Here is a 26211-nt window from a genome sequence, read left to right on the forward strand (position 1 = left end):
AAGAAGGGAACGCCGGCCATCGCACCTCGGCACCATTTCCCTTACTGGCGCAAACACAGCTCCCATAGCCGGCGATCAATAATCCGGCAGCCGCGATTGCCGGCCTCCAGCCTCTGCCCCGGACTGGGCGGCCATCACCCCGGTGAGCCCCGGCTCCCCTCCGTGGCCTCAAGAAGGCCGGCCTTCGTCGTGGAGGACGCCAGCCCCTGCTCCCCGCGGAGGAGCAGCCGGAGGGAGCGACGGATGTGACACCTGGCAACCCCCCCCCCCCCCCCCCAAAAAAAAAACAACTTAATTCTTAATAATGTTCAATGGACTTTTCCCTCAGGAATCTGTCCAAACAGATTACCTCTTATTTTGTAAGCTGTTGAAAACATTTTTATTTAGTAAATCCCACACCAACACTAGTAATTGTTAGGTCTAGGGCATGCTTGGAACCCTGCTCTTACAACAGTAGTGAAGTTTGAGTATTGTATTATTAATACATATGCTATTACTATTTGTGTTGAACTTTTTGCAAATGTTTATTGTGACTCACATTGAATCTGAACTTGTTTGGGATAATGTGGGATATAAATGTCATAAATAAATATCCACAATGAATATATATGAGATTTTGTTTACCATCAAACCAAATCTCTTTGGGGACTTGACAACCACTGAGCTGTTATTGAAAGGAACTACCATAAATTTGGAGTCGTATGGAAGTCTTGATTTAGGAATATCAAGTTGTATAAGATGGGGAAAGCTGAACTTAGAGGTACCAGAATGTCTATACATAAAAAAAAACAATATTTTCTTTTAATCTTTTAGGTTGGCCCAGATGATATTAGAAACTTTGATACAGAATTTACAGAAGAAATGGTTCCATATTCTGTTTGTATAGCTACTGACTATTCTATAGTGAATGCTAGTGTCCTGGAAGCTGAGGATGCCTTTGCTGGATTTTCTTATGCGGCATCCTCTGAAGACTTGTTTCCCTAGAGAACTGGATTGAAATGTTACACAGCCTGGCCAGTAGGCCCTGCACAAAGAGACGCTGTGATTTTCAGCATGTGGACTTGAATAACATAACTAGTGCCTTCATTTTTTATTTTTTTTTTGGTTAGACTAAAATCTATGAAGAGATTTATTTTTTCTATTGTATATGAGCAATATGGGCATTTCAACCTGCTGTTTTCTTATTTACAGTTTATATATCGTACAGAATAACTTTAAATGAAAACATTTTTTGAATTGTTAACTAGTTAAATGTTTTCTTCTATGTTTACACCATTTTCTACTCAAGATTTGCTGTCCTTTATTAACAGCATAATTTAGCATTTCAAAATTTTTGGTAACTCTCTTTACAACAAATTAATACTGCTTTTATTGTAACTAACTATGCAATTCTTCTCATTTAAAAAAGACCATTTTATAGCTTAAGTGCATTACTTCAAAAATGTAAAATCATCATACAAGTTGTTAAATTGACTTTTTAGAAGATTAAATGTTGTAACGCTTCTCAGTTACAACATCAATACCATATGTACAGAATTGTTATACATTTTTTAAATGTATTTTTCTTAATAACGTAAAAGATTATGGGGTCCTTTTACTAAGCAGCGTTAGGTGCTAACGTGTGCCTAACGCATCAAAAATGGCCTACAGCAGTACACCTGAATGCATCCTGTGGTAACTTTGCAATTAGTGTGCTAACTGCATACTAACAATTTTTTTGAGGGGCATGTCAGGAGCAGAAAGGGGGCCTTACTGCAGGTGCCTTTACCAGCTACATAATAGGTGGTGGTAAATGCTCCCGCAGCAATTTTAAAAATGACCTTGCACTAACAGCAACATTAGAGCACGGCTATTAATGCAAAAAATAGAAAATCGGGGTTTTTACAGCTGTGGTAAAACTGCCCTTGGTGTGCAGGAAAGACTTAAGAGTGCACTAAGGCTTATTTCTACAGCAACATAATAAAAGAACCCCTATATCTGTTAAAACAGACTGGCAGATTATTTGAATTACACTGAGTATCGTTGGCTGAAAAACCTTAAAAGTGGAATTGTAATGCCAAAAAGCAAACCATGATGTTATAGGCCTATGCAACAGGATATTTTTTTTTCTTTGAGAGAATTAGTGTTTGGTGATATTTGTATATTCAGTATTAAAATATGATTTTACAGTTGTACATAGGACTAAAGGTGCAGATGGTCTCAACTGTTCGGAGATGAAAAGCACAAAGGGTTCTTTTAAAGGCGCTGTTTTGCACCCCAAACTAGAAACACCTATGTCCAAAATATGTATTTAATTTCATCAGTGTGTTTTGAATTGATTCAAATTTCAATATTTTTTATTTCTATGTTTTGATTTCATTGAAGTGTCTTTAAATTATGCATATTCTGATCATCCTGAGAATTTATATTTTAGTTATGATTTATTATAAGAGTTTGTATTGAAAGACAAATGTCTTGCGGCATTAAGTGTCTAGTAAAATTAGTTCATATTATGTGTGTGTGTGAGTGTGTATGGAGCAAGAATGTTACAATGAAGTCTGGTTCTTCCATAAAACTGGTATTGGTTTACTTCTGTTTTGAGTCTTGCTGCTCACTGTCTCATAAAATTAAAGATAGCATCTAAAAGCAATCGATTTTTTTTCTTCTGGTATTTAATGTTGCTACTAATTGGGTTTCTGCCAGGTACTTGTGACCTGGATTGGCCACTGCTGGAAGCAGGTTACCGGGTTAGATGGACCATTGGTCTAACCCAATATGGCTATTCTTATGTTCTTATGGTTAGGTCTGATAGTCTTCTCTAACAATGACCTTGATTTTAAACGGAGCTCCTGCTGTGCTCTGAGGACACTTCCATGATACTGCTGCACAGTTGGAAGGATAGTTTGACATTCTGGAGCAGAAGGTAGGAAAAATGGGAGTGGTACTGTCCCTTCTCTCAGGGCCTCCGCCACCACTGGTCTCTGGCATCTTGTAAGCCCATATTTTACTTCATTCTTTTTCCATATCGCCATCACTCCCTCCTGCCATTTTTATCCCTCCACTTTGCCTCTCTCTCCCTTTCTTCTACTGCATCTTGCTCCTCCATCTTTACTATAAAATGTATAAATTGCTTGACTAACTCAAGAGAATCATGCAAAGAAATGTGCAAAACAAAATTTAAAAAATATGAGGACAAAGATACGGGAACCTTTTTCCAGGAGTTGTGAAAAACCATATACCAACTTTTTCTCATATTTTCCAATTTATATAGGAGCACTATAATTCATCTGTTCTTACTAAACTCATTTCTAACCTTGTAGACACTGTTAATTATTATCCTTTAGCTGCTAGCTTTTCTTTCAATGAATTACATTTTTACTCCACTCATCGAAAACAGCTTCTAAAATTTATAAAACTGTCCAAATGTCAGAGCCAAACTCCAACCGTCTGCTAGAAGAAGAATGGGAAGAGTGGGGTGGGGTTGGGCAGGGGAAGAGAAGGATAGATGCCGGAAAGACATTGATGCCAGACTGGGGATGGGGAAGGGAAGGGCATTGATGCCCGACTGTAGGGTAAGGTGGATAGAAGGGAAGGAGATAGATGCCAGACCACGGAGTGGGGTGAAGGGAAAGAGAGAGATGCCAGACTGTGAGGGGGAAGGAAAAGAGAGAGATGCCTGTGAGAGGGAAGGGAATGACAGAGGTGCCAGGGGAGGGGAACAGAGTAGAAGATGGGGCTGGGAGGTGTGGGGGAAAGGAGCAGGAAATGGATGGGGTTCGGGGGTATGGGTAGAGGGGAAGGGGACAGTGGAAGAGGATGGGGCTAGGCAGTGTGGGTGAAGAGGAAGAGGAACAGGCAGGAAATTACAGATAGGGGAGATGGAGTGGGAATTTGAGGGGATAGTGAATACTTGGCAGTTTTAGATTTGGGGGGGGGGGGGGTATATTGATGGGTTGGGAGAATGAGTGAGGGTGTGAAATGAGGGGAATGATATAGGGAAAGGTTAAGATATAACGTGAATGACCTGGAAGACTGGAGAAAGGATCAGAGGCATTGAAAAGGGATGGGGGTACTGGGGTATGGGAAGAATGGGATGGGTCTCTGAAGAGGCTGAGTGAGAGTGGAAATGGGGTTAAAAAGATGGTGAAAGAGAGGCTATTGGGTATAGCGTAACAGACAGAAGAATGGTCTTGGAGGCAAGGGAAGGAAGGAGAGACAGGGATGGAGCTGGTAATAGGGTGATAAGATGCAGTGGAGGGTAGATGAGGGCTAAGAGGGTGAGTACAGAGGTGGGAACGGGAGACTAAAGAAGTGGGTGAAAGATGGGGAAGGGGTTTAGGAGACTGGGTGAGAGGGGGCAATGGGAGTGCTGGAAATGGAATGAAAGGGAGATGGTAAAAGCCAGTAAATAGATGTGGGTGAGAGAAAAGTGGGGAAAAAAAACATAAAATGAAAGATCAGTGCCAGACAGATGTAAAGAAGACATGGACACAAAAATGGAAAAGCCAGCCTGGAAAAAAAATTAGAAGAAGCCTGACACATGGAGAGGGGAAAAGAGATTAGGCAGATGCTGAACAGGAACACAGAGGAGAGATGCTGGACAGGATAGATGGGATGAAGAGACAAGATGGATGTCCGACATGAAGAGAGAAGAAATGTGAAATGCATAGGAAATCCAGGAAAAGCAGAAGAGAGACCGAATCAAATGTAAAAATAAAATGTTCAGACTACAAAAAAAAGAAAAAATTATTTATTTTTTAATTTATTTGTTGGAAGTTCTAGAGAATGACACGGGGATGAAATTTGTCCTCGTCCCCATGGATTCTGTCTCCGTCCCCGAAGGCTCTGTCCCCGTGGGCTCTGTTCTCATCTGCAGAAGCCTTGAACAATTATGATTTTATATTTAATTCTTTTTATTAAAGTATAAATGCGGATGAATTCCAGCTGAAACTTAACGCAGAAAAAACACAATGCCTTATACTCACCTCACAACATAACACGAGCAAATTCACCACCATAAACACACCAAAACTATCCCTTCCCGCCTCGGACACCCTGAAAATTCTTGGAGTTACCATCGATCGACATCTTCATTGGAAAATCATGCAAAAAATACAACTAAGAAGATGTTTGTCAATGTGGAAACTAAAAAGAATAAGATCTTTCTTCCCAAGGACCATCTTTCGTAACCTGGTACAGGCAATAGTGCTTAGTCACCTAGATTACTGCAATGCACTATACGCTGGCTGTAAAGAGCAAATAATCAAGAAACTTCAAACCGCCCAGAACACTGCAGCTAGACTCATATTTGGAAAAACAAAATATGAAAGTGCAAAACCCGTAAGGGAAAAATTACACTGGCTTCCACTTAAAGAACGAATCGCGTTCAAGGTATGTTCTCTAGTTCATAAAATCATCCACGGAAATGCCCCAGCCTACATGTCGGATCTGGTAGACCTGCCACCCAGGAATGCTAAAAGATCATCCCGCACATTCCTTAATCTTCACTTCCCCAGTTGCAAAGGCCTAAACTACAAACTAACGCATGCGTCAAAACTTTTCTTATCTGAGTACACAGCTATGGAATGCATTGCTGCGCAACTTAAAAACTACTTATGAACTAACTAACTTTCGCAAATCCCTGAAGACCCACCTCTTTAACAAGGCATACCAATAAGATCAGCAACTATCAATGTAATACATCTCCACCTTATCTTTATCAGCACTACTTTCTAGATATATCTACTTGTTTAAACTTCGATAACAGTTAGTATTACATAAAGAATAGCGTAATCTCCCAATCTACTATCTACCAATAACGATACATTGTAAGCCACATTGAGCCTGCAAAGAGGTGGGAAAATGTGGGATACAAATGCAATAAATAAATAAAAAGGAACAATATGCTGTGCAACTGTTGTGTATAAATTACAAATAGAAAACAGCAATAACGAGCAGCTATAATATCCTTCCCCCCCCCCCCTCACCCTCTACCCTTCCAACCCCAACAATAGCTGACTTCTACTACCTCAAGGAATCCTAATCCACCCTGTTAAAAATGTCTAGGGGTACAAAACACAACTCGTTCTATATGCCCTAGAGGGGAGAAATATGACCTATGAAGCACTGTTATGATTTTTTAATCTGTGGAAAGGTGTGGTAGCCGTGTTAGTCCACTTTTAAAGGTAATCAATAGAAATAAAACATGGAAAAGAAAATAAGATGGTACCTTTTTTATTGGACATAATACATTTCTTGATTAGCTTTTGAAGGTTGCCCTTCATCAGATCGGAAATGGCAAAAGTTGGTAGATGACAGTATATATGAGTGAAACATCAAAGCATTTCAGTGACAGTCTAACAGGATGGGGGTGGATAGGTGAGAGTTAGGGAGACAGGAGAGCAATACAATTTACAAAGCAATACAATTTTATGCTTTGTAATGGGCTAGAAAACCCAGATCTTTAAGTCCTGTTTGGTGGGTGTCAAAATATTTAAAACAATACAGGAATGTAAGACCTTTGAAGTCAAAATGATTAAATTTCCCTTTCAGGATCCTTACCATGAAATCACTGGTTCAGTATTCTGGTTTTGTAAAGTACTGTCCCACAGGCGTGACATCTTTGTTTGTACTGGCATTTTTCATATGATGTCTATGTAAAATAAATCTCTTCTAGCCTATTACAAAGCATAAAATTGTATTGATTTGTAAACTATATTGCTCTCCTGTCTCCCTGACTCTCACCTATCCACCCCCATCCTGTTAGACTGTCACTGAAATGCTTTGATGTTTCACTCATATATACCGTCATCTACCAATTTTTGCTTATTTCCGATCTGATGAAGAAGGGCAACCTTTGAAAGCTAATCAAGAAATGTATTATGTCCAATAAAAAAGGTATCTTATTTTCTTTTCCATGTTTTATTTTGTTTTATTTCTATTGATTACCTTTAATCTGTGGATGAATAAGAAGTCAACAATCTCAGGATTCAGTCTAGCTCTCCTGTCTTCCACAGTCCGTCCTGCAATAGATGTCTTCTTAGAAGATGTGCTGGTATCAGGATGTACAGGATCCCCCATGCAAATTTTGCAAGCTGAGGTCAGCATGTTTGCTTGTTTTTCGAAAAAATAAAAGTATTGTCTGCATCAAACAAAAAAAGTCCAGTTCAAAGTTTGTGCCCGTCCTCACGGGCTCTGTCCCTATCCCGTCCTTGTGGGATCTGTCCCCGCCCCATCCCCGTGGGCTCTGTCCCTGTCCCCATCACCGCGATTGCCTGTTCCCATATCATTCTCTAGTTGGAACATGTCAAAAACATTGCAAAATATGCATCTCTGATATTTTATATTTCCATTTCTGTCTCTCTTGTATTGCTGTATATGCAGAGTCTGATTCCTTGTTTTCCAGTTCAGATTTTTGCCTTTGTATCTTTGTTACTGGTCTGTGATTCCTTGTTTCATATTTGTTGATAGACTATCTGTGTTTCGCATGTGTAAGCAAGGTGTGTTATTCTGCTAGGCTAGCATGTAGTTTTTGTGTAGAGGTGTAGTAGTTCCATTTGTTCTTTTTGTCTTGTTAGTGTATTGGGGTTTTAGAGTATTATGTAACAGTTACAGTGCTGCCTTCTCACAGATAAGGTTGTTTCTCTTTATGTCCTGGGAGTTAGTGCTGTTATGGTACTGTAAGGTTCTGAGTGTTTCTGTGTTTTTACAGTGGAGAGATTGTGTGTTGGGCCTTACTGAGGTGACTTCAAAACTTTAATTTTAGTCATATCAGACAGGGTTTATGAAATAATCAAATGTACATACACGTCAATTTTTACAGGCAGGGCTAGGTGGCCCCCACCGAACTGCTCTGCACAGGGCCTGCTGCTGCTAAGACAGACCCTGGTTTTGAAATCTGGATAAGTCACTTAACCCTCCATTGCCCCAGTACAAGGACTTATCCTGGCCCCCAGCCTGCCCTTAACTACACCTCCAAGTCTATGGATACGTTTTACACAAAATTACTGGTGGAACCAGCGCCAACTAAAAAAATAAAAAAAAAAGTTGTTCCTGTGCACTATTTAACACTTACCCTCAGGGCTGTGCCAACACGGTAAGCGAGGTAAGCATGGCAGGGGTGCGCTGCCGCACTATGCTCACCTTGCTCGCCCTCCCGCTCCCATTGTTTGACTGCCCGCCCTCTTCTCCTCCACCCCAACATCCCTTTCTTTTTTTTTATTTTTAAATTTACCGCTGTGGTGGTTCCGGCAGCGCAGCGTCAGTGAAGGAGGCGGCGGTGTTGGGGGGAGAGAAGAGGGCGGGCAGTTGAACAATGGGAGCGGGAGGGCAGGGGAGAGATGAGAGCATGGATGCGAAGGGGGAGGGGAGAAGAGGGCGGGCCCGGCCCGGCCAACTGGGACATGGGAGCGAGAGGAGCATGGATGCGAGGGGGGGCTCATGGAAGGGAGAGAGGGGAATTGCTGGAAAAGGATGAATGGAGGGGGCAGGGGACAGAGGAGCATGGATTGGGAGGGCAGGGCTCATGGAGAGAGGGGAATTGCCACCGCCAACTGATAGTCTGCAGGGGGCGCCAGAGACCCTAGGCACGGCCCTGCTTACCCCTTTTGGTAACAACATTGCACTATGCAACAAGTTCTACTGAGGTCCATTCAATAATTCAGCACAGCCGTACTTGCTCTCTACCTAGGCTTACACAGTAAGGGTCATGCTAACCCATGTACGGGCCACGACGACATCAGAAATCATCAATCATCACCTAATCTACCGGCGCGTGGTTGTAGCGATCTGCACGTGCAGATCACACGCACGCATGCGCCTAAACCGACCTTGACTTTTGACAGGCTGACAGCTGCTGTCCTGTGTAGGGGAGGTTCAATCAGCGCTCAAATCTATAATCGTTGGGCCCGTGTGTGTCTCAGTATGAGGCTCACTGTATAAACTTCCTTGCCATCAGCCTGGGCAGAGAGTAGGCGCGGGTGCGCTGAATTACTGAAGGGAGGAGGAAGTGCGGGGCTTATTTCCATTTGCATAGACCCCGTTCTTCGTCTTTCCCGCGCTGCCATTTTTTTTCTTTCCGTCAAGGTGGAATGCTTTAGAGAGCGAGAGAGAGAGAGAGAAGTTGTGTCACAGGGAACGGGGCATCACAAAAGGAAAGCTGCGGGTTTGTGGGTGGGCGACTTTAGGTAAGAGTCTGATAGGAGAGGTGTGGGATCTTGGATAGGGAGACACTGACAGAGGGAGCGATGGCAAGACCACGGCGAAGTGAGTGTCTCCGCATGCGCGATTGCGCGTGCTTTGGCGAAGATATGGTAGATCGGGGGGGGGGGGGGAGGGGAGAGAATGAAACGAGAGATGGGGCGATGGCAGACCGCGGGGGAGGTGTTACCGCATCCGTGAGTGTGGGAGGGCACCTAAATTATAATTGATTTATGTATGTCACACGCTTAATGGGTGTGACTTTGTTTCTCAGTTTATCAGAGAGAAAAAAAACTCCACGGTAAAGCCGGCGTACTCGCATGGCTGCAGAGCTGCTGGTAATGAAGGAAGCCGCCCTGGAGTACATGGATAGGAGCGGGGCCCTGCAGAAATTTGTGGAGGATTGCAGCAAATATAACGGTATACTAGATATTAATATACTATCACAAAATAATCTCATGTTATTTTATAATTCAAACCAGGCAACGCAAGTAAAAACAACTTGAAAAGTAAATATTACATTTTTACAGATTTTATCTTGAACTGCATGTGAGACATGGGACAGTCTCATTTTTTAGCAATGCTAGTGTTAACCCTGTGATACTTTGATTTTCCTCGTTTTATTTCCTGATATGAAAATAATAACGTATAATAACGTGTAAAAAATGGGTGAGTGCTGGAGCAGGAAGGATCTGGTCTGGGTAAAAAGTAGCAGGGGCTGTCAGAATACATCAGCACTCCATTTTAAGGTAGTACTTAGAGGTACCATGTTTTACATTTTTCTGACTTGCACTTAAGTAATTCTTCCATGGGGTTAGTGTGCTAGTTCAGAGGGAAAGGGAATTGAATTTGGTACGTAAACCACTTTGATTGTACCCACAGAAATGCAGAATATTATATGTAGGTACTTATTTTATAAGTAGGCAATGGAGGGTTAAGCCACTTCCCAGAGTCACAAGTAGCTGCAGTGGGAATCAAACCCAGCTCCTATGGTTTTCAGGCCACGCACAAAGAATGGAAGAAGGACCCAAATGAAGAAAAAAGGAAGCAATGTAAGCACCGGCAAGTCAAATGCAAAGCATTATTAAAGAAGGCTAAAAATGAAATTACCGCAAAAGGCACATGGTAGTCGGGCGGCAAGTTCATTTTGACGCACATCTGGAGAATATTTATTTTTATTTGCAGACGCGCGCCGAGTTGTGATAAGCCTTCATGACTGCAAGTTAACGTCGATTAAGCAGCAGTGAGAGCTGAGTTGCATATGCAAGCGGTGTTACTTTTTACAAAAGACAATGGTGATCATTGGAAGGAATGATACAAGCCGAGGCTCGAACTTGCATACTTGAAATAGAAGAAAGAGTCTTCATCCTGACAGAGGCTGATTCAAACAAAGCATTGCTTCTATTGTTAAGAGTTGTTGGCTAGTGATCCTTTGAGGATTTAAAGCAAAGTTGCCATCATAAAGGAACAGTTAAGATAAGTACATTGGTGTAATTTATATGAACCTGGAATTTGGATGTATAGACAATTGGGATGGTCACAGCAATTATCTCAACGTAACAGATGATTTTGTTTGTATTATTTGAACAAATGTATATGTGAGTTTTATATTTAGTGTTATTTTGATTGTGAATAAAGAAAGTTGAATAAGCATGAAATTTAGTCACTATATGGTAGAAGTAATGAATAGTCATGAGACAAATTATAAGTAAATATGCATATCCATTGATGTCATGAAAACCTGACAGGTTTGCAGTGCTCAAGGATTGCAGTTTGCACTCGAACTACTTTTAGTGGCAGAGCATGAAGGATCACCTACTGTTAAATGTTGGGCCTGTGATATGTGCTTACAGTCCACTGAATGGTATCTTACAGGGGTTTTTATTTTTATGTCTGAGTTGATATGAATCTTGCTTTGTACTAGTTTTGCTTCAGATTAGGTGATTGCCAGCCATCTAGAACTGGAGGAGCGGGGAGCATTTCTTTATGAGGTGTAGTGACTATAGGTCTCTTATGGATTCCCACTGCAGCTCTTTGTGACTCTGGGCAAGTCACTTAACCCTCCATTACCCCAGGTTTAAATAAGTACCTGTATATACTGTGTAAACCACTTTGAATGTAGTTTCAAAAAACACAGGAAGATGATATATCAAGTCCCAATCCCGAGGAGTAGCCTAGTGGTTAGTGCAGTGGACTTTGAACCTGGGGAACTGAGTTCGATTCTCACTGCAGCTCCTTGTGACTCTGGGCAAGTCACTTAACCCTCCATTACCCCTGGTACAAAATAAGTACCTGAATATATGTAAACCGCTTTGAATGTAGTTGCAAAAACCTCAGAAAGGCGGTATATCAAGTCCCATTTCCCCCTTTCCATTTTCTAGCTCCGGGTAGTACAATTCAGTAAAATGTCACAACTTCTTAGGAGGGAAGCTATTATCAATGACTATCATTAAGATGGATTATTAGGTCTCATTGTAAGAGGTCACAGGGATGTATCGTTCATAATCCAAAAAAAAAAAGTAAGTTTGAGAAAAATACACCAGGGAAATTTAATGCATTTGTCTCAGGAGCAATGTGTCTCTGTAAAGAGAAGCAAGTAGATTAGCACAACTACCAAATTATTTTATTCATTTGGAAAATCTTTGTTTTTTTTTCAGATTCCAAACAGTGTTATGCTGTCTATCGGTTTCTTTTAACTGTAAATCCTTGTGATATTGCTGAGCTGAATGCAACTCTTGGAAATTATGTCTTACATGAGCCTATGAAAGCTGTACAGATTTTTCAGTCAGTAAGTACTTAAGTGCCCTGCTATGTTTTCTTCAGTCACTTGCTATACTGCTAAACCAAGTAACAATTTAAGATACAAGGCATAATAACATTAAACTACATGAACCAAAGGGAAACAAGGCTGGAAAAAAGGAATAGATGGGGTAATTCTATAAAGAAAGCACTGATTTACTCTGCGAATATGCACATACATGATCAGAATACTGGCATATATATGCATATATGGGCATAAATAGTAGAAATTCAGCTATGCGCTATTTTTTAACTGCACTTCGTTAGCATGTAGTTTGCAGGTGGTTCACATGGGTGAAGTATGGGTGGGGCACACACTTATGCGTGTAACTTATGGCATACTATTAGTTACTATTAGATTGTAAGCTCTTTGAGCTCTTTGAGCAGGGACTGTCTCTCTTTGTTAAATTGTACAGTGCTGCGTAACCCTAGTAGCGCTCTAGAAATGTTAAGTAGTAGTACAATACAAGAAATGGAGAACCCACTATAATGTGAGAACACCAAAAACTACAAAAAGTGAGACCAACAACCATTCAATGATTTTTTTTTAAGAATTTTACAAAATCTGACATATAAGTGAAATATAAAGAACAATAGAGGAAAAAGACCTCAGTTGGCTGTGATCATCTCTTGATGGGAAAGGGTCTGTGGTTGTTGCCACTATATTCAAAGCAGTTTACATTGTATATACAGGTACTTATTTGTACATGGGCAATGGAGGGTTAATTGACTTGCCCAGAGTCACAAGGAGCTGCAGTGGGAGTCAAACCCAGTTCCCCAGGATCAGAGTCCGCTGCACTAACCACAAGGCTACTCCTCCACTCCAGCAATAGTTTTTATATCAGGGTAAAATGCTTTCAATTTTCACAGCTCGGTTTCAGTCATCGATCTGAAAAAAACCTCCATTTAACTTTCATGCTCTCTTATTGAATTCAGTGTGCAAAATATAATTCTTACTATTCCAACAAATCACATTGTATGAGGAAAAAAAATGACTTGAACAGCAGCAGTGATCCCAATGAGGACCCGTTTCACCTCCCAGGCTTCTTCCGGGGAATTAACTCCCTGCCGACATATATCATGGATGACAGCATCTCCGACTGACTGTTTTGAATTCCTGCAGATGTACAAGAACAAAGATGACGCTTAGGTTTTTTTAAAAACAAACACGTGTGCAATGCTGTTTAATTACATGTCGCTACTAACAGGGTCGAAAATTTAAAATAAAATGCAGCCCATTCAATCATACGTCAAAATCCAAAAATTCCTTTATTGAATTTTAAGCACAACCAGCTCCAATCCACAACTTTATAGTTTTTAAAGTGGAGGACAACTATAAAGTTGTGGATTGGAGCTGGTTGTGCTTAAAACTCAATAAAGGAATTTTTGGATTTTGACATATGGTTTTCGAGGCACCAGCAGAAAGTTTGGCCATACATTAAGTTGTTTGCCCATTCAATCATAGCATTTAGCCCATTAGGTTCCACAGAATTAAGACAATGAATCTATTGTTGCTCTAACAGTCTGAGGGCTGTCATCATTAATGAATTCAAGATAGACAGAGGGCTGTCATTGATATATATTGGCAGTGAGTTAATTCCCCTGAAGAAGCCTGGGTGGTGAAATGGGTCCCTGCTAGGATCGCTCCTGCTGTCTAAGTTGTCATTTTTTTTTCTCACGCACCTAATGTGATTTGTTGAAATAATAAGAGTTATTATTTTGCACATTGAAGTCAATAAGAGAGTATGGAAGTTTTTTTCAGACCGATGATTGATTGAAACTATGAGCTGTGAAAATTGAAAGTGTTTTACCCTGTTATGGAACTGTTGCTTTTTCATCAAGAGATGATCACAGTCAACTGAGGTCTTTTCTTCCTCCATTGCTTTTTATATTTCACTTATGTGTATCAGACTTTGTAAAATTCTTTTAAAAAATCATTCAGGAGTGGTTGTTGATTCCATTTTTTTTTTTGTAGGTTTTGGTGTTTTCATACTATTGGTTACACACACAGCTCCAGAATCCAGGCTCAAGAATTTACACCAGCTCTGACTGGTGTAAGTGCTTGTGCCTATATGCTTACACATATACCAGGTTATGCTAGTATGCTGTATAGAAAAGTAAGTGCCTACTTCTTCAGTGACCTTCCAGACCGGTCAAGATGCTTGGGTTATTCACGCCTACCAGCAGAGGGAGACTGAGAACACTGAATTTTGAACACTATAAGTAACCTGTGCAGAGACCCAACTAGCCAGTATTTCTCAGTCTCCAGCAGAGAGTAGACGTGCAGCCTCACTGGTCTGGTAGGGCCCTGGAGTTTCTGGGGGGGGGGGGGGGGGGGGTCCTTTCTGTCTTTTTTTTTTTTTTTTTTTTTCTTTGTTAGTTTGGAAAAAAAAAACTCTCTTTACTTTCTTACCCTGTACTTGGTTTCCAGCTGTGTGCTTTGGGGTTGTGAGTCCGATGGGGCTCCTTTTCCCGGGTGGCCAGGTCCCTCCCCCAGTCCGCCTCTCCTTGGTGGACAGCCTTGTGCCTCAGCTGTCGTTCTCTAGCACCAGCCTTGAATGCCCTTCATTTAGCAGCAGCGGGAGGGAGTCTTATGAAGTGAGCAACCCCCCCCCCCCAAAAAAAAAAAAAAAACAAGCTTGTTGCGAGCACAGACCTTCTTATCGGGACTGTCTCCCATTTTTGACTGTCCAGGAGAGTGAGGGCGTTTGTTTTTGGGTCTGAGGGTTATTTGTTGGTCCCTCCTGCTCCGTGAGCATGTCATCGGGAAAACTGCTCCGGTGCCATGTTTGTTCTCAGCAGGGGTTAGAGGCGCCAGCATCGTAATGCCGGTACTGTGCAGAGCAGAGGGCTGCTTCCTTGCTGCCCCCACAGTTATCGGCAGTGGTTCCTGCTGCCAGTTCGCCTAGTGTGGTGACGACCTCACAGATGCGGGGACTGCGGCGGTTCCATTTTCGGCAGGAACCGCCACCATCTTGGATCCCTCCCATGCGGTGGATCAGTCTCCCTCGCTGTTTGCTGCCCCGTTGCCGGTTCAGGACGGCACAGGGAGTATGGGCTTTCCTCCAGATTTTATTTGGTCTTTATTTCAAGCCTGGAAGTCGGGTCCTCCTCAGTCAGTTTTGGCTAGTGACACTGTGGGTCCCAAGAGGCCTCAGTTAGACTGGGCGGAGGAGATTGAGTCTGGTTCCCTTCCAGGGTCTGAGGAGGACTTTAGTGATCTTGGGGAAGAGGATGTTTTAGCCTCAGGACAGGAGAAAGAGAGTCCCTTACCGGGGGAGGACCCCTCAGTAGTTAGAATTTTTGATGGGGACGAATTGTCTGAACTCATTGATCAGGTGATCACAACTCTTAAATTTGAGCCGGCTGACCTTCCTTGTGGGTGAGGCAAAGCAGGTGGACCCCTTGGTCAAAGGGATTCGTAGGTCAGTTCGGTCTTTTTCTATGAACAAGGATCTGAGGGACATGGTTTCTCAGGAGTGGGCTTCGCCAGATACACCCTGTAAAGTGTCTAGGGTCATGTCTCGTCTTTATCCTATCCTGCAGGAGGACAGGGACTCTCTGAAGCTTCCTACGGTTGATGCGGTAGTGACTGCAGTCACTAAGGCCACGGCTATTCCCGTGGACGGGGGTGCGGCGCTGCGTGACCCCCAGGATAGGAAGTTAGATTCTCTTCTTAAACACAGCTTTGATTTGTCGGCCCTGGCACTGTAGGCGTCGGTCTGTGGAGGTTTGGTGTCTCGGGCTTGTTTTTGTTGGGCTGAGAAACTTCTGGATGACCCGAGTATGGATAGGTCCACTTGGGTTCAGGAGTTGGCCAAGTTAGAAATGGGCTCTTCTTTTTTATCTGATGCCCTCTACGATTTGTTGCGCATGTCAGCTAAGAACATGGCCCTGACGGTTGGAGCCCGCCGGGCACTTTGGTTAAGGGGTTGGGTCACAGATGCGACTTCTAAATCTAAGTTATGCTCGCTTCCCTTTTAAAGGTTCCATGCTCTATGGTGAAGATTTAGATAAGTTGGTCTGCGGCTTTGGGGATGCTAAGGTACCACGGCTACCAGAACTTTGTTCCAAGTCCAGTTCCTGGGGTGGCTGTTTGTGGGGTCGTTTTCGGGAAGCTCGGCGGTATAGATCAGGCAGATCGAGTGGAGCGTCCAGAGGTCATTTTTTTTTTCAATTGATTCAGCCCTTTCGTGGGGGACGCCGTGGGGGATGGGACTCTGTAACAGGGGGTGTCGTTCCCGCACAGTCCTCTCAATGAAGGTGCAGGGGTCCAGCCTCTGGTGTGAGTGGGCGCTCGGCCGAGTCAGGCATAAGAGTCCAGGCTTTCCTCCATTGGTAGATCTCCTTTGTTGTCTTGGAGGGGTCTTATTTATTATGCAAGTAGCTGTTGTATGGGGGAGGGGGACAAGGGGATATTATGTTGATGGTTGTCCATCTTATCTGCTATTGTGTTTATTCATGAGAACCTAATAAAATAGTGGAAACTATTATAAAGAGTACAATTACAGAACACATAGGCAAACATGGTTTAATGGGACATAGCATGGGTTCGCCAATTTGCTTCATTTCTTTGAAGACGTGAATAAACGTGGATAAAGGGAAATGGGACTTGACATACTGCCTTTCTGTGGTATTTTGCAACTACATTCAAAGCGGTTTACATATATACAGGTACTTATGGTGAGCCGGTAGATATGGTTTATGTAGATTTTCAGAAAGCTTTTGATAAAGTTCCTCATGAGAGACTCCTGAAAAAATTAAAGAGTCATGGGATAGGAGGCAAGGTTCTGGTGTGGATTAGGAATTGGTTATTGGACAGAAAACAGAGGGTAGGGTTAAATGGTCATTTCTCTCAATGGAGGAGGGTGAACAGTAGAGTGCTGCAGTATCGCTACTGGGACCGGTGCTATTTAACATATTTATAAATGACTAGTAAAAAAGACCCGTTTCTGACACACATGAAACGGGCGCTAGCAAGGTTTTCCTCGGAGTGTGTATGTTTGAGAGAGTGTATGTGAGAGTGACTGTGTGTGAGAGAGAGAGAGAGTGAATGTGTGAGTGTGTGTGTGTGAGAGAGAGAGAGAGAGAGTGAGTCTGGGTGCGAGTGTGTGTGTGAGAATGAGAGTGTGTGCAAGTGCGTATGTGAGACACAGTGTGAGAGAGAGAGTGTTTCACACAGATACAGTGTGTGAGACACAGAATCTCTGTGAGACTGAGTGTATGAGACCAAGAGAGTGTGTGAGTGTGACTGTGTGACACATAGAGAGTGAATGTGATACAGTGTGAGACATAGAGTGTGTGAGAGTGAGAGAGAGAAAGACATTGACTGTGAGAGAGAGTGTGTGAGAGAGAAAGTGTGTGTGTGACAGGGATACCTCCCCCTCCCTCTCTGGTGTCAGGCCCCCCCTCTCTGTCTCTGGTGTCTGAGCGTTACTGTGCTGGACCTTGAGCTGTGGCTGTGCTTCAAAGAACTGACCAATCCTATTTAATAGAATGCACCTCCAACATTCTGAAGCCGAGAAACCTCATGTGGTTGGTCACTTCTGCTTGTGACAAACCCAGAAGTACGTGATGTCAATTCAGGAGATGGATACAGAAAGCAGGAATGCCTCAGCCATGCAGTCAGCTTCAGAATGTTGGAGCAGTGGCGTACCAAGGTGGGGGCGGTCCGCCCCGGGTGCCAGTGGGTGGGGGGTGCTCCGCTCCCGCCGCCTCCCGTGGCCGTTCCCGCAGCGCCGCACATTTAAAAAACCGGCGAAGCAGCGTCGCAGGCAGCACCTCGTGCCCTGCTTGTAAAAAAAAAAAATCAAATCTCCTTCCTTCTCCTCCTCAAATTGATTGGAAGGCCCGAGTCGACGTCAAGACGAGGACGGAGAAGGAAGGAGATTTGATTTTTTTTTTTTACAAGCAGGGCACGAGGCGCTGCCTGCGACGCTGCTTCGCCGGTTTTAACGGGACTGAGGTGGGGAAGGAGAGGGGCGAAAGGGACTCGGGTGGGGGTGTTCAGAGGGGAGAAGGGGACTGGGCTGGGGGTCTCAGACGGGAGGGGAGAAGGGGACTGGGGTGGGGATCCCAGAGGGGAGAAGGGGAGGGGAGAAGGGGACTGGGGTGGGGGTGTTCAGAGGGGAAAAGGGGTGGGGAGAAGGGGACTGGGGTGGGGATCTCAGATGGGGGAAGGGGAGGGGAGAAGGGGACTGGGGTGGGGGTGTTCAGAGGGGAGAAGGGGACTGGGGTGGGGATCTCAGACGGGAGGGGAGGGGAGAAGGGGACTGGGGTGGGGATCTCAGACGGGAGGGGGAGAAGGGGACTGGGGTGGGGGTGTTCAGAGGGGAAAAGGGGAGGGGAGAAGGGGACTGGGGTGGGGTGTTCAGAGGAGAGAAGGGGACTGGGGTGGGGGTCTCAGACAGGGGAGGGGAGAAGGGGACTGTGGTGGGGGTCTCAGACAGGAGAAGGGGAGGGGAGAAGGGGACTGGGGTGGGGGTCTCAGAGGGGAAAAGGGGAGGGGAGAAGGGGACTGGGGTGGGGATCTCAGAGGGGAGAAGGGGACTGGGATGGGGGTGTTCAGAGGAGAGAAGGGGACTGGGGTGGGGGTCTCAGACAGGGGAGGGGAGAAGGGGACTGTGGTGGGGGTTTCAGACAGGAGAAGGGGAGGGGAGAAGGGGACTGGGGTGGGGGTGTTCAGAGGGGAGAAGGGGGCTGGATCTGGGGGCTGAAAAAAGGGGCAGAGAGAGAGAGAGGGGACAGATCCTAGATGGAAGGGGGAGCGAGAGGGAGGGCAGACCCTGGATGGATGGGAGAGGGAGGGCAAATGGTGGATTGAAGGGGCAGAGAGAAAGGGCAGGCAGTGGATGGAAGGGACGGCAGAGAGGGCAGACACTGGATGGCAGAGAGAGAGAGAGAGTGAAGACAGATGCTGGATGGAAGGAAGACGGTGAAAAGAAGATGAGGGAAGCAGAAACCAGAGACAACAAACTGTAAATAAAATATATTTTTTTATTTTTTTTTGCTTTAGGATAAAGTATTGTAGATGTGTTAAATGTTTATAATAGAACATGTAAATAAGGTAATCTTTTTATTGGACTAATTTTAATACATTTTGACTAACTTTCGGAGAACAAAACCCCCTTCCTCAGGTCAGGATAGGATACTGTAACAGCACTATACTGTACTGACCCGAGGACGGAGGTTTTGGCCTCTGAAAACTAAATGTATTAGTCCAATAAAATGGTATTATTTTACTTTCTATATTTGTTTTATTTCTATTTGTTAATTTGTAAAGTGGTGATTGGTACTTGTTAGTTTTTTTCAAATTTACATCTGCTGTCTTTATATTTTGCACAGTACTAGGGGACAGTTTCTGTTTCTGTGGTGTTGCATTGTATGCAGAGTCTGGCATTGGGGGTTCAGTTTAATTTTTGTCTAAATAGAAAGTTTATGATTACTTATTCTATAGTGGATTAGGGTGTATCTGTGTTTGTGAAAAAGACATGGCTTTCAGTTGGCATTGACTGTGCAGGATCTACGATCTGTACTATTCTGTCTGGTTTTGTTTTACAATAGGTGAATTGATGTTCTAGTGCTCACTGTAGTGTTTAAGATGCTTTCCTTTTCCTTGTGTGACTCGTAGAAATGACTGCTTATGGTATGGTAGAATTGCTCTATAGGTCCTGAGTGTTTTGTATTCTCGGCATGCCTAGTACTGGATTTGGGGGGGGGGGGGGGGGGTTGTTAAAAAATGACCGGCCCCGGGTGTCAACTACCCTAGGTACGCCACTGTGTTGGAGGTGCGTTTTATTATATAGGATATGGAAATCGGAACGAGGAGTGAGGTGATTAAATTTGCAGATGACACAAAACTATTGAAGGTTGTTAAAACATGTCTGGACTGGGAAATATTACAGGAAGACCTTAGGAAAATGGAAGACTGGGCATCCAAATAGCAAATTAAAATTAATATAGACAAATGCAAGGTGATGCACATTGGAAAGAATAATCCGAATCAGTAACCTGACATTCAAGAAAAAGATCTAGGTGTCGTAGATAAAATGCTGAAATCTTCTTCTGCTTGGTGTATGGCGGCGGCCAAAAAAAGCAAAGAGGATGCTAGGAATTATTAGGAAAGGAATGATGGAATAAGATCAAAAATACTATGTCTATATCGCTCCATGGTGCAACTGCACCTTAAGTATTGCACTCAGTTCTGGTCACTGTATCTCAGAGAAGATATAGCGGAATTAGAAAAGGTTCAAAGAAGAGTAACCAAAATGATAGTGGATGGAACTCCTCTCATATGAGGAAAGGCTAAAGAGGTTAGGGCTCTTTAGTTTGGAAAAGAGACTGATGAGGGGAGATATGATTGAGGTCCACAAAATCCTGAAGTGTAGAACAAGTAGAAGTAAATCAAATTTTTACTCATTCCAAAAGTACAAAGAATGGGGGACACTCAAGGAAGTTACATGGAAATACTTAATAAACAGGAGAAAATTGTTGAGCTCTGGAACTGTTTGCTGAAGGATGTGGTAAAATTGGTTAGTGTATCTGAGTTTAAAAAGGGTTGGACATGTTCCTGGAGTAAAAGTCCATAGTCTGCTATTGAGACAGAAATGGAGAAGAAACTGCTTGCCCTCAGATTGCCACTGTTGGAAACAGTATACTGGGCTAGATGAAGCATTGGTCTGACCCAGTATGGCTACTCTTATGTTCTTATGTTTTTTATCTACCAGCAAGTTATACCAATGAGCTCACTGGAAGAGATCGATTTTTCTCTACCTCCTTCTGCTAGCAGGGGCGTAGCCAGACTTCGGTGGGAGGGGGGTCCAGAGCCCGAGGTGAGGGGGCACATTTTAGCCTTCCCCCCCGCCACCGCCAGGTACTTTTGCTGGTGGGGGTCCCCAACCAGGATGTCAGGGCTCACAGAAACAGAATCCAGATCAGCAACGCGCTGGAGACCGGTGCTGAAGAGAACTTCAGCTGGCAGGGGTTGGGGACCTCCGCCAGCAAAGGTACCTGACAACGGCGGCGGGGGAGGGTTGGCGGTGGGTGAAAGTAGGGGGCCCGGGCTAACTCTGCAGGGGGCCCATGCCTCTGTGGCCCCACCTAGCTACACCCCTGTCTGCTAGTAGGAGGGGATTGCAACCACTTCTTTAGGACTGTATGGCCCAACTAAAAGAGAGGAAATCATCAAGTATGACGACATTTCACCTTCTATGCCTATGTAAATTTTGGAGTTAGATTACTTTTTGAATTCCCCATTGTCGGACCAGAGTTTATTTAAGAAAGGATAGAGTAGAATAATTTAACTCTTTTCCCCTTCCAAATAAAGGACTGTTTTACCTAGCGATAGATGTAGAAAGAGCTTTAAAAAACCTATGTATGCTGCTCAGTGTTATTTTGTGAATTTAGATTTGTTTTCTAAATTACAGGTCTGTGCTAGATCTATCCATACATTATCATTAATTCCACAGTTACAGACAGAAACTCAGGTAAGCTGACAGTTTTTGCAACTTGTCGTCAAAATGAAACAACTTGCGTATGTTTTTTTCTTGAAAATTTATCTAATTTCATATTGTGTTGCTCTTTACATATAGTTATTTTTCTAAAGATAAGCATCTTGAATAAAGTAATTGAGTGTCAACCCTGAGGAGCTTCTCTTAACCTCTAGAACTTGCAAAAAACAGATTTTGTGCCACTATTAAAGAATAACTACCTTAGATGTGACAAGCCATCATTTGCTTCACATCTTGTCTAATTATGCTAATTTTTATATCCATGTCCAGTTCCTTGTTTTTGGCTTTATTTTCAGTTTCTGGCAAAATTTTATTGAGCAAGGTCTCAAAGACTCTAAGAGAGTCATTGCTAATGGTTAACACCCTATAACATCATCACTCATCTGCAGCAAAACCTATTGGAATAAAATGGGCCCTGCAGCAGATAAAATACAGTAACTGCATTATTATGCACTGTAAGCAAACAACCTCTTATAGATGTAACCAGGATGGAGTCATTCCAGAGGACAGCTACTAAAATGGTCTGTGGTCTTCATCATAAAGCATCTAGAGACAGTCATAGACCTCAGTATGTATATCTTGGAAGTAGACCTCAATATGTATACCTTGGAAGAAAGACAACTGAGAGGAGATATGCTGTGGAAATATTTATTTATTATTATTATTTATTGCACTTGTATCCCACATTTTCCCACCTATTTGCAGGCTCAATGTGGCTTACAAAGACCTGTTATGGCAAAGCCGTTCCAGGGTCGCAGATACAATTGGTGTTACAAAGTGTTACAAAAAGGTCTGGGATGACAAAAAGATCTAAGCAAACAGTAATAAAGATGCCTTTCTGAATCAGGGTGGAGCGGCAAAGTGTTATAGTTAGTCTATGGGATCTCGTGGTAAATGCACAGAAGGCAGGTCTCCAACTGAAAGGAAGCTCTGGAACAAGAGGGCATAAGTAATCTAAGGAGATACTTCTTTACGGGAAGGGTGGTGAATGTGTGGAACAACTTCCCAGTGGAGGGGTTGGAGACGACAGTATTTGAATTCAGGAAAGCATGGGACAGACATAAGGGATCTCTTAGGGGACCAATAGCAAAAAGAAAACCAAGCAGTCCCACAAAAAACAAGGTAGGCAAAAGTAGATGTGGGAATTACCAATGCAGTGAACTAGGGTAAAACCACAAGTCTAATACACCAGCATTTGCTTGAAGACAGCACATCAATAGAAAGCAACAGGCTTCACGTAAAGGAGGACTCCTTTAAAGTGAAGCCTGTTACTTGCTGATGATATGGATGAGTAGACTGTGCCAAAAGTTCAAATTATGGATCTCCAAGCAATGATTTTGAAAGTACTCCTAGAGTGAGGTAAGCCAACAATGGAAGGTCCAGAAACAGCTGTAATTGGGCTCTTTTTTCCTTGAGGCCCCCTTCCTCCACCATCTTCTTGAGCAGAATTTATGCCACTGTCCTTAGGGCTTGATTTACTAACGTGTTCTAGCATTGGCATGAGCTAACACCATTAACAAGCATCATTAGTAAATAGCTCTTATTGCTTAATGTTAGCTTGTTTAGTGGGTGGTAACATAATAGTACTATTTTAGTAAATCAAGTCCTTAGTTTCCTTATTGCGGTTTTGTTTTTTATCTCCAGACACACCAGTGTAAATTCATATAATGCCCCAGCTGCTATTTTAGGATGCCCCTCACTGATAGTTAGGATATCTGCTGTCAATAACTAGAAACAAGATATTTGACAAGGGTATTTGGCTGTGGGATCTAAGTCTAACTATAAGCTAGACTGGAAATTTGGTGAAAAGATCATAAGCATAGCCAGCATTGTATTGTCCCATTTGACTTGAGGGTATTTTTTCTCAATTCTTTAGCAGAGATATAGTGACATAATAAATGATGGCAGATAGACCTGCATTGTCCATCCAGTCTGCCTAACAAGGTGGAATAAAATATGCTTACTTGGTGTTGATCTGTCTGTCATTTTTGGGACACAGACAACTACTGGCGTTAAGCACCATTTCTACACAACATAACACATCAACTATCATGAGGTACTTTAAAATTTTCTATAAATGGATCCTCCGTTTAGCCCATACATTTTTTCAGTTCGATTATATTTTTGTCTTCATCTCCACTGGGAGGATGTTCCAGATATCCATTACCCTGTCCGTGAAAATTATTTCCTGATGTTGCTCCTAAGTCTAACACCCAGCACCCTCAATTCATGTCCTGTAGTTCTGTTCTTCCTTATTTAATTATTTATTTAAAAAGTTTTCTATACCACACGATCTGCCATTCTCAGCGGTGTCTCTGGAAAAGTTTGTTTGCATACAAATACCTTTCAAGTATTTAAACATCTGTATCATAATACCCCTGTCTCTTTTTCTTTTCTGTAGGATATACATATTCAGGTTTTCAAGTCTCTCTTCATATGTCTTTTGATTAAAACCCCATACTATAATTGTCACCTTCCTCTGAACTGCTTCACGCCTTTTTATGTCCTTAGCAAGATACAGCCTCTAAACCTTCACACAATATTGTGGTTTGGTATGCATATAGGAAGTGCAGCATTTTCCTGGATGATTGACAGGTCAAAAACATTAAAAGATTTTTAAAAAATAGTTGTATAAAGACAGCTGATACATATTGACATGAACAGGGTTTTTTGTCTTAACTTTAAACACTTTATGCAGAGCTTGTTTCTATTAAAGTTTCCCATCAAGCTCCTGTGATGTCAGGGGACCTCAGCATTGGCTTAACCCAGCTCATGACTGCTGCTTTCATGCCATTACATACTTGTCACCTGAACTATGTGTCCTGGAGGGTCCTATTTTTGGTGGTAGTCACTTCAGCCCATAGGATTAATGAGTTCCAGGCCCTAATAGCTGATCCACTTTACCCAAATTTTTACAATGGAGTGGGTTCTGCGCACACATCTTAGTGTCTTCCTAAGGTAGTGTCAGAATTCCAACTAGTCAACTGATGTAGCAATATTTTTCAAGACCTCATGCCCATAAAGGTGAAAGCGCATGGCACACTGCAAGAGAGCCTTGGCCTTCTATCTAAAGCAGACTGAAACCCATAGAAAGTTCACCCAGATTTTTGTTTCTTTTGACCAAAATAGGATGAAGGCTGCCAAACAGCAAACACTTTCTAGTTGACTAGCAAACTGCTTTTCCTTCATTGTATTCTCAGGCTGTGACGGGTCTTGTCATAGCTCATAATATTGAAGCTGTGGCCTAGTAGCCCACTTGAGATGAGCCTTCATAGAGGAAACTTGCAGAGCTGCAATGTGGGTCTTTGGTCCGCACATTCACATCCCATTATTGATTGGAAGACACTCTTGATGCAACAGTCTGTTTTGGCAGACAGTCTTTTAAAATCTTTTTTGAGGGGGGGGGTTAGAATCCAACTCCCCCACCCCACCCCAAGACCCAAATATAAGTCACAAGTTCATGTTTCGCTTGTTATCACTTTTTATTAAGTTTCAAGTTTATTATGAGCTTACTACCCTGCCCATCAGCAGTGCCAGCTAAGTGGCTTACAGACTAATAAGAAAAAGAGAAAGGAGAAAAGGGGGAGAACTACAATAATCATGATAGGAAAAGTGGGGGAGCGGGAAACAAACTAGATGGGGAAGTCATTTCAGAGGTCATGGTGTAAGAGACTATGAATGACATTAGAAAGGGGAATGGAAGGCTTCTCCAAAAAGATTGGTTTTAATGTCTACCTTGAACCTTTCCAATTAAGTCTGAGATGCTCCAGAAGCTGGTTCCAGAGCTCTGGGCCTTGTACTGAAAAAGCGGATCGTCGAATTCTAGCATGAACAACAGCTCTAACTGTAGGAACTATCAAGCCGTGCTGCGTGGCAGAGTGGAGACATCGTGTTAGGACATAAATCAGACAACAGACAGTATAGGAATGAGGGTTCACCCATGGAATGGACTTTGAAAATAAGAAGTAAGATTTTGTAGGTAAGAAAGTGGGAGCCAATGAGAGGACTGTGATAAAGGGGTGATGTAATCATATTTTTGGGCACCATGTATAAGTTTGATTGCTGTATTCTGAGCAAGTTGCAGACGGAGGCCTTTTAAAGTAAGGAATTTGTAGAGTGAGTTGCAGTAATCAAGTTGCGTAACAATGAGAGTGACCTAATACATTGAGGGCTGATATAGGTAAGAGAGGTCAAATGGAACAAATTAATTTAAATTTATATGAGATGGTATATGATAAATTCTGATGTAAAGTAAGTTTGTTGTCAGACAGCACCGAGAATGTGAGTACTCATAGCCAAATGAACAGGAGCACCATAGAGTAGCAATGGAGCACTGGGGGAAATTTCAGTATCCCTTATAAACAGGAGAAGATTAAATTTGTTGGGATTCAGGACCAGTTTATTAGACCATAACCAATCAGTAATCTGTACCAATTTAAAACTTGAGAGTTAAAATCTCCAGTGTATTAGAAGGGTCAAGAGGGCAAAGTAGCTGAATGTCATCGGTGTAAGGAAGTGCTGTGAACCCTAGGGAATTGATTAGAGACAGAAGGGGTGCTAGAAAAGTAAGGAGGCCAAGATAGAGCCTTGTGGAACACCCAACAAGAGATGAAGGGAGGGAGTCAGAGTGCAAGGTTTTCACAACATAGGAACAGCGATCCAGATAGTAAGTTTAGCCAAGAACTGAAGGCTTGCTATTGGCCAGTAGTTTGCAGGATCGACAGCA

General features: G+C 42.8%; 2 protein-coding genes across 6 annotated transcripts in view; both read left to right on the plus strand.

Annotated features, from left to right (window-relative positions):
* Nucleotides 1–2629, plus strand: part of LOC115478008 (serine/threonine-protein kinase Sgk3) — a 114237-nt gene extending 111608 nt beyond the window's left edge. For all 5 annotated transcript variants that reach the window (XM_030215196.1, XM_030215205.1, XM_030215214.1 and 2 more), the window contains one exon: nucleotides 814–2629. In XM_030215196.1, the coding sequence (XP_030071056.1) occupies nucleotides 814–984 (171 nt within the window). In that variant the 3' untranslated portion in view covers nucleotides 985–2629. The remainder of the gene's footprint in view (nucleotides 1–813) is intronic.
* Nucleotides 2630–9485: 6856 nt separating this feature from the next.
* Nucleotides 9486–26211, plus strand: part of MCMDC2 (minichromosome maintenance domain containing 2) — an 83712-nt gene continuing 66986 nt past the window's right edge. Inside the window, exons 1-3 of the mRNA XM_030190162.1 lie at nucleotides 9486–9597; nucleotides 11835–11965; nucleotides 21402–21461. Of these exons, the coding sequence (XP_030046022.1) occupies nucleotides 9498–9597; nucleotides 11835–11965; nucleotides 21402–21461 (291 nt within the window). The 5' untranslated portion in view covers nucleotides 9486–9497. The remainder of the gene's footprint in view (nucleotides 9598–11834; nucleotides 11966–21401; nucleotides 21462–26211) is intronic.

Source organism: Microcaecilia unicolor, chromosome 1, assembly GCF_901765095.1.
Source record: "Microcaecilia unicolor chromosome 1, aMicUni1.1, whole genome shotgun sequence".
NCBI lineage: Eukaryota > Metazoa > Chordata > Amphibia > Gymnophiona > Siphonopidae > Microcaecilia > Microcaecilia unicolor.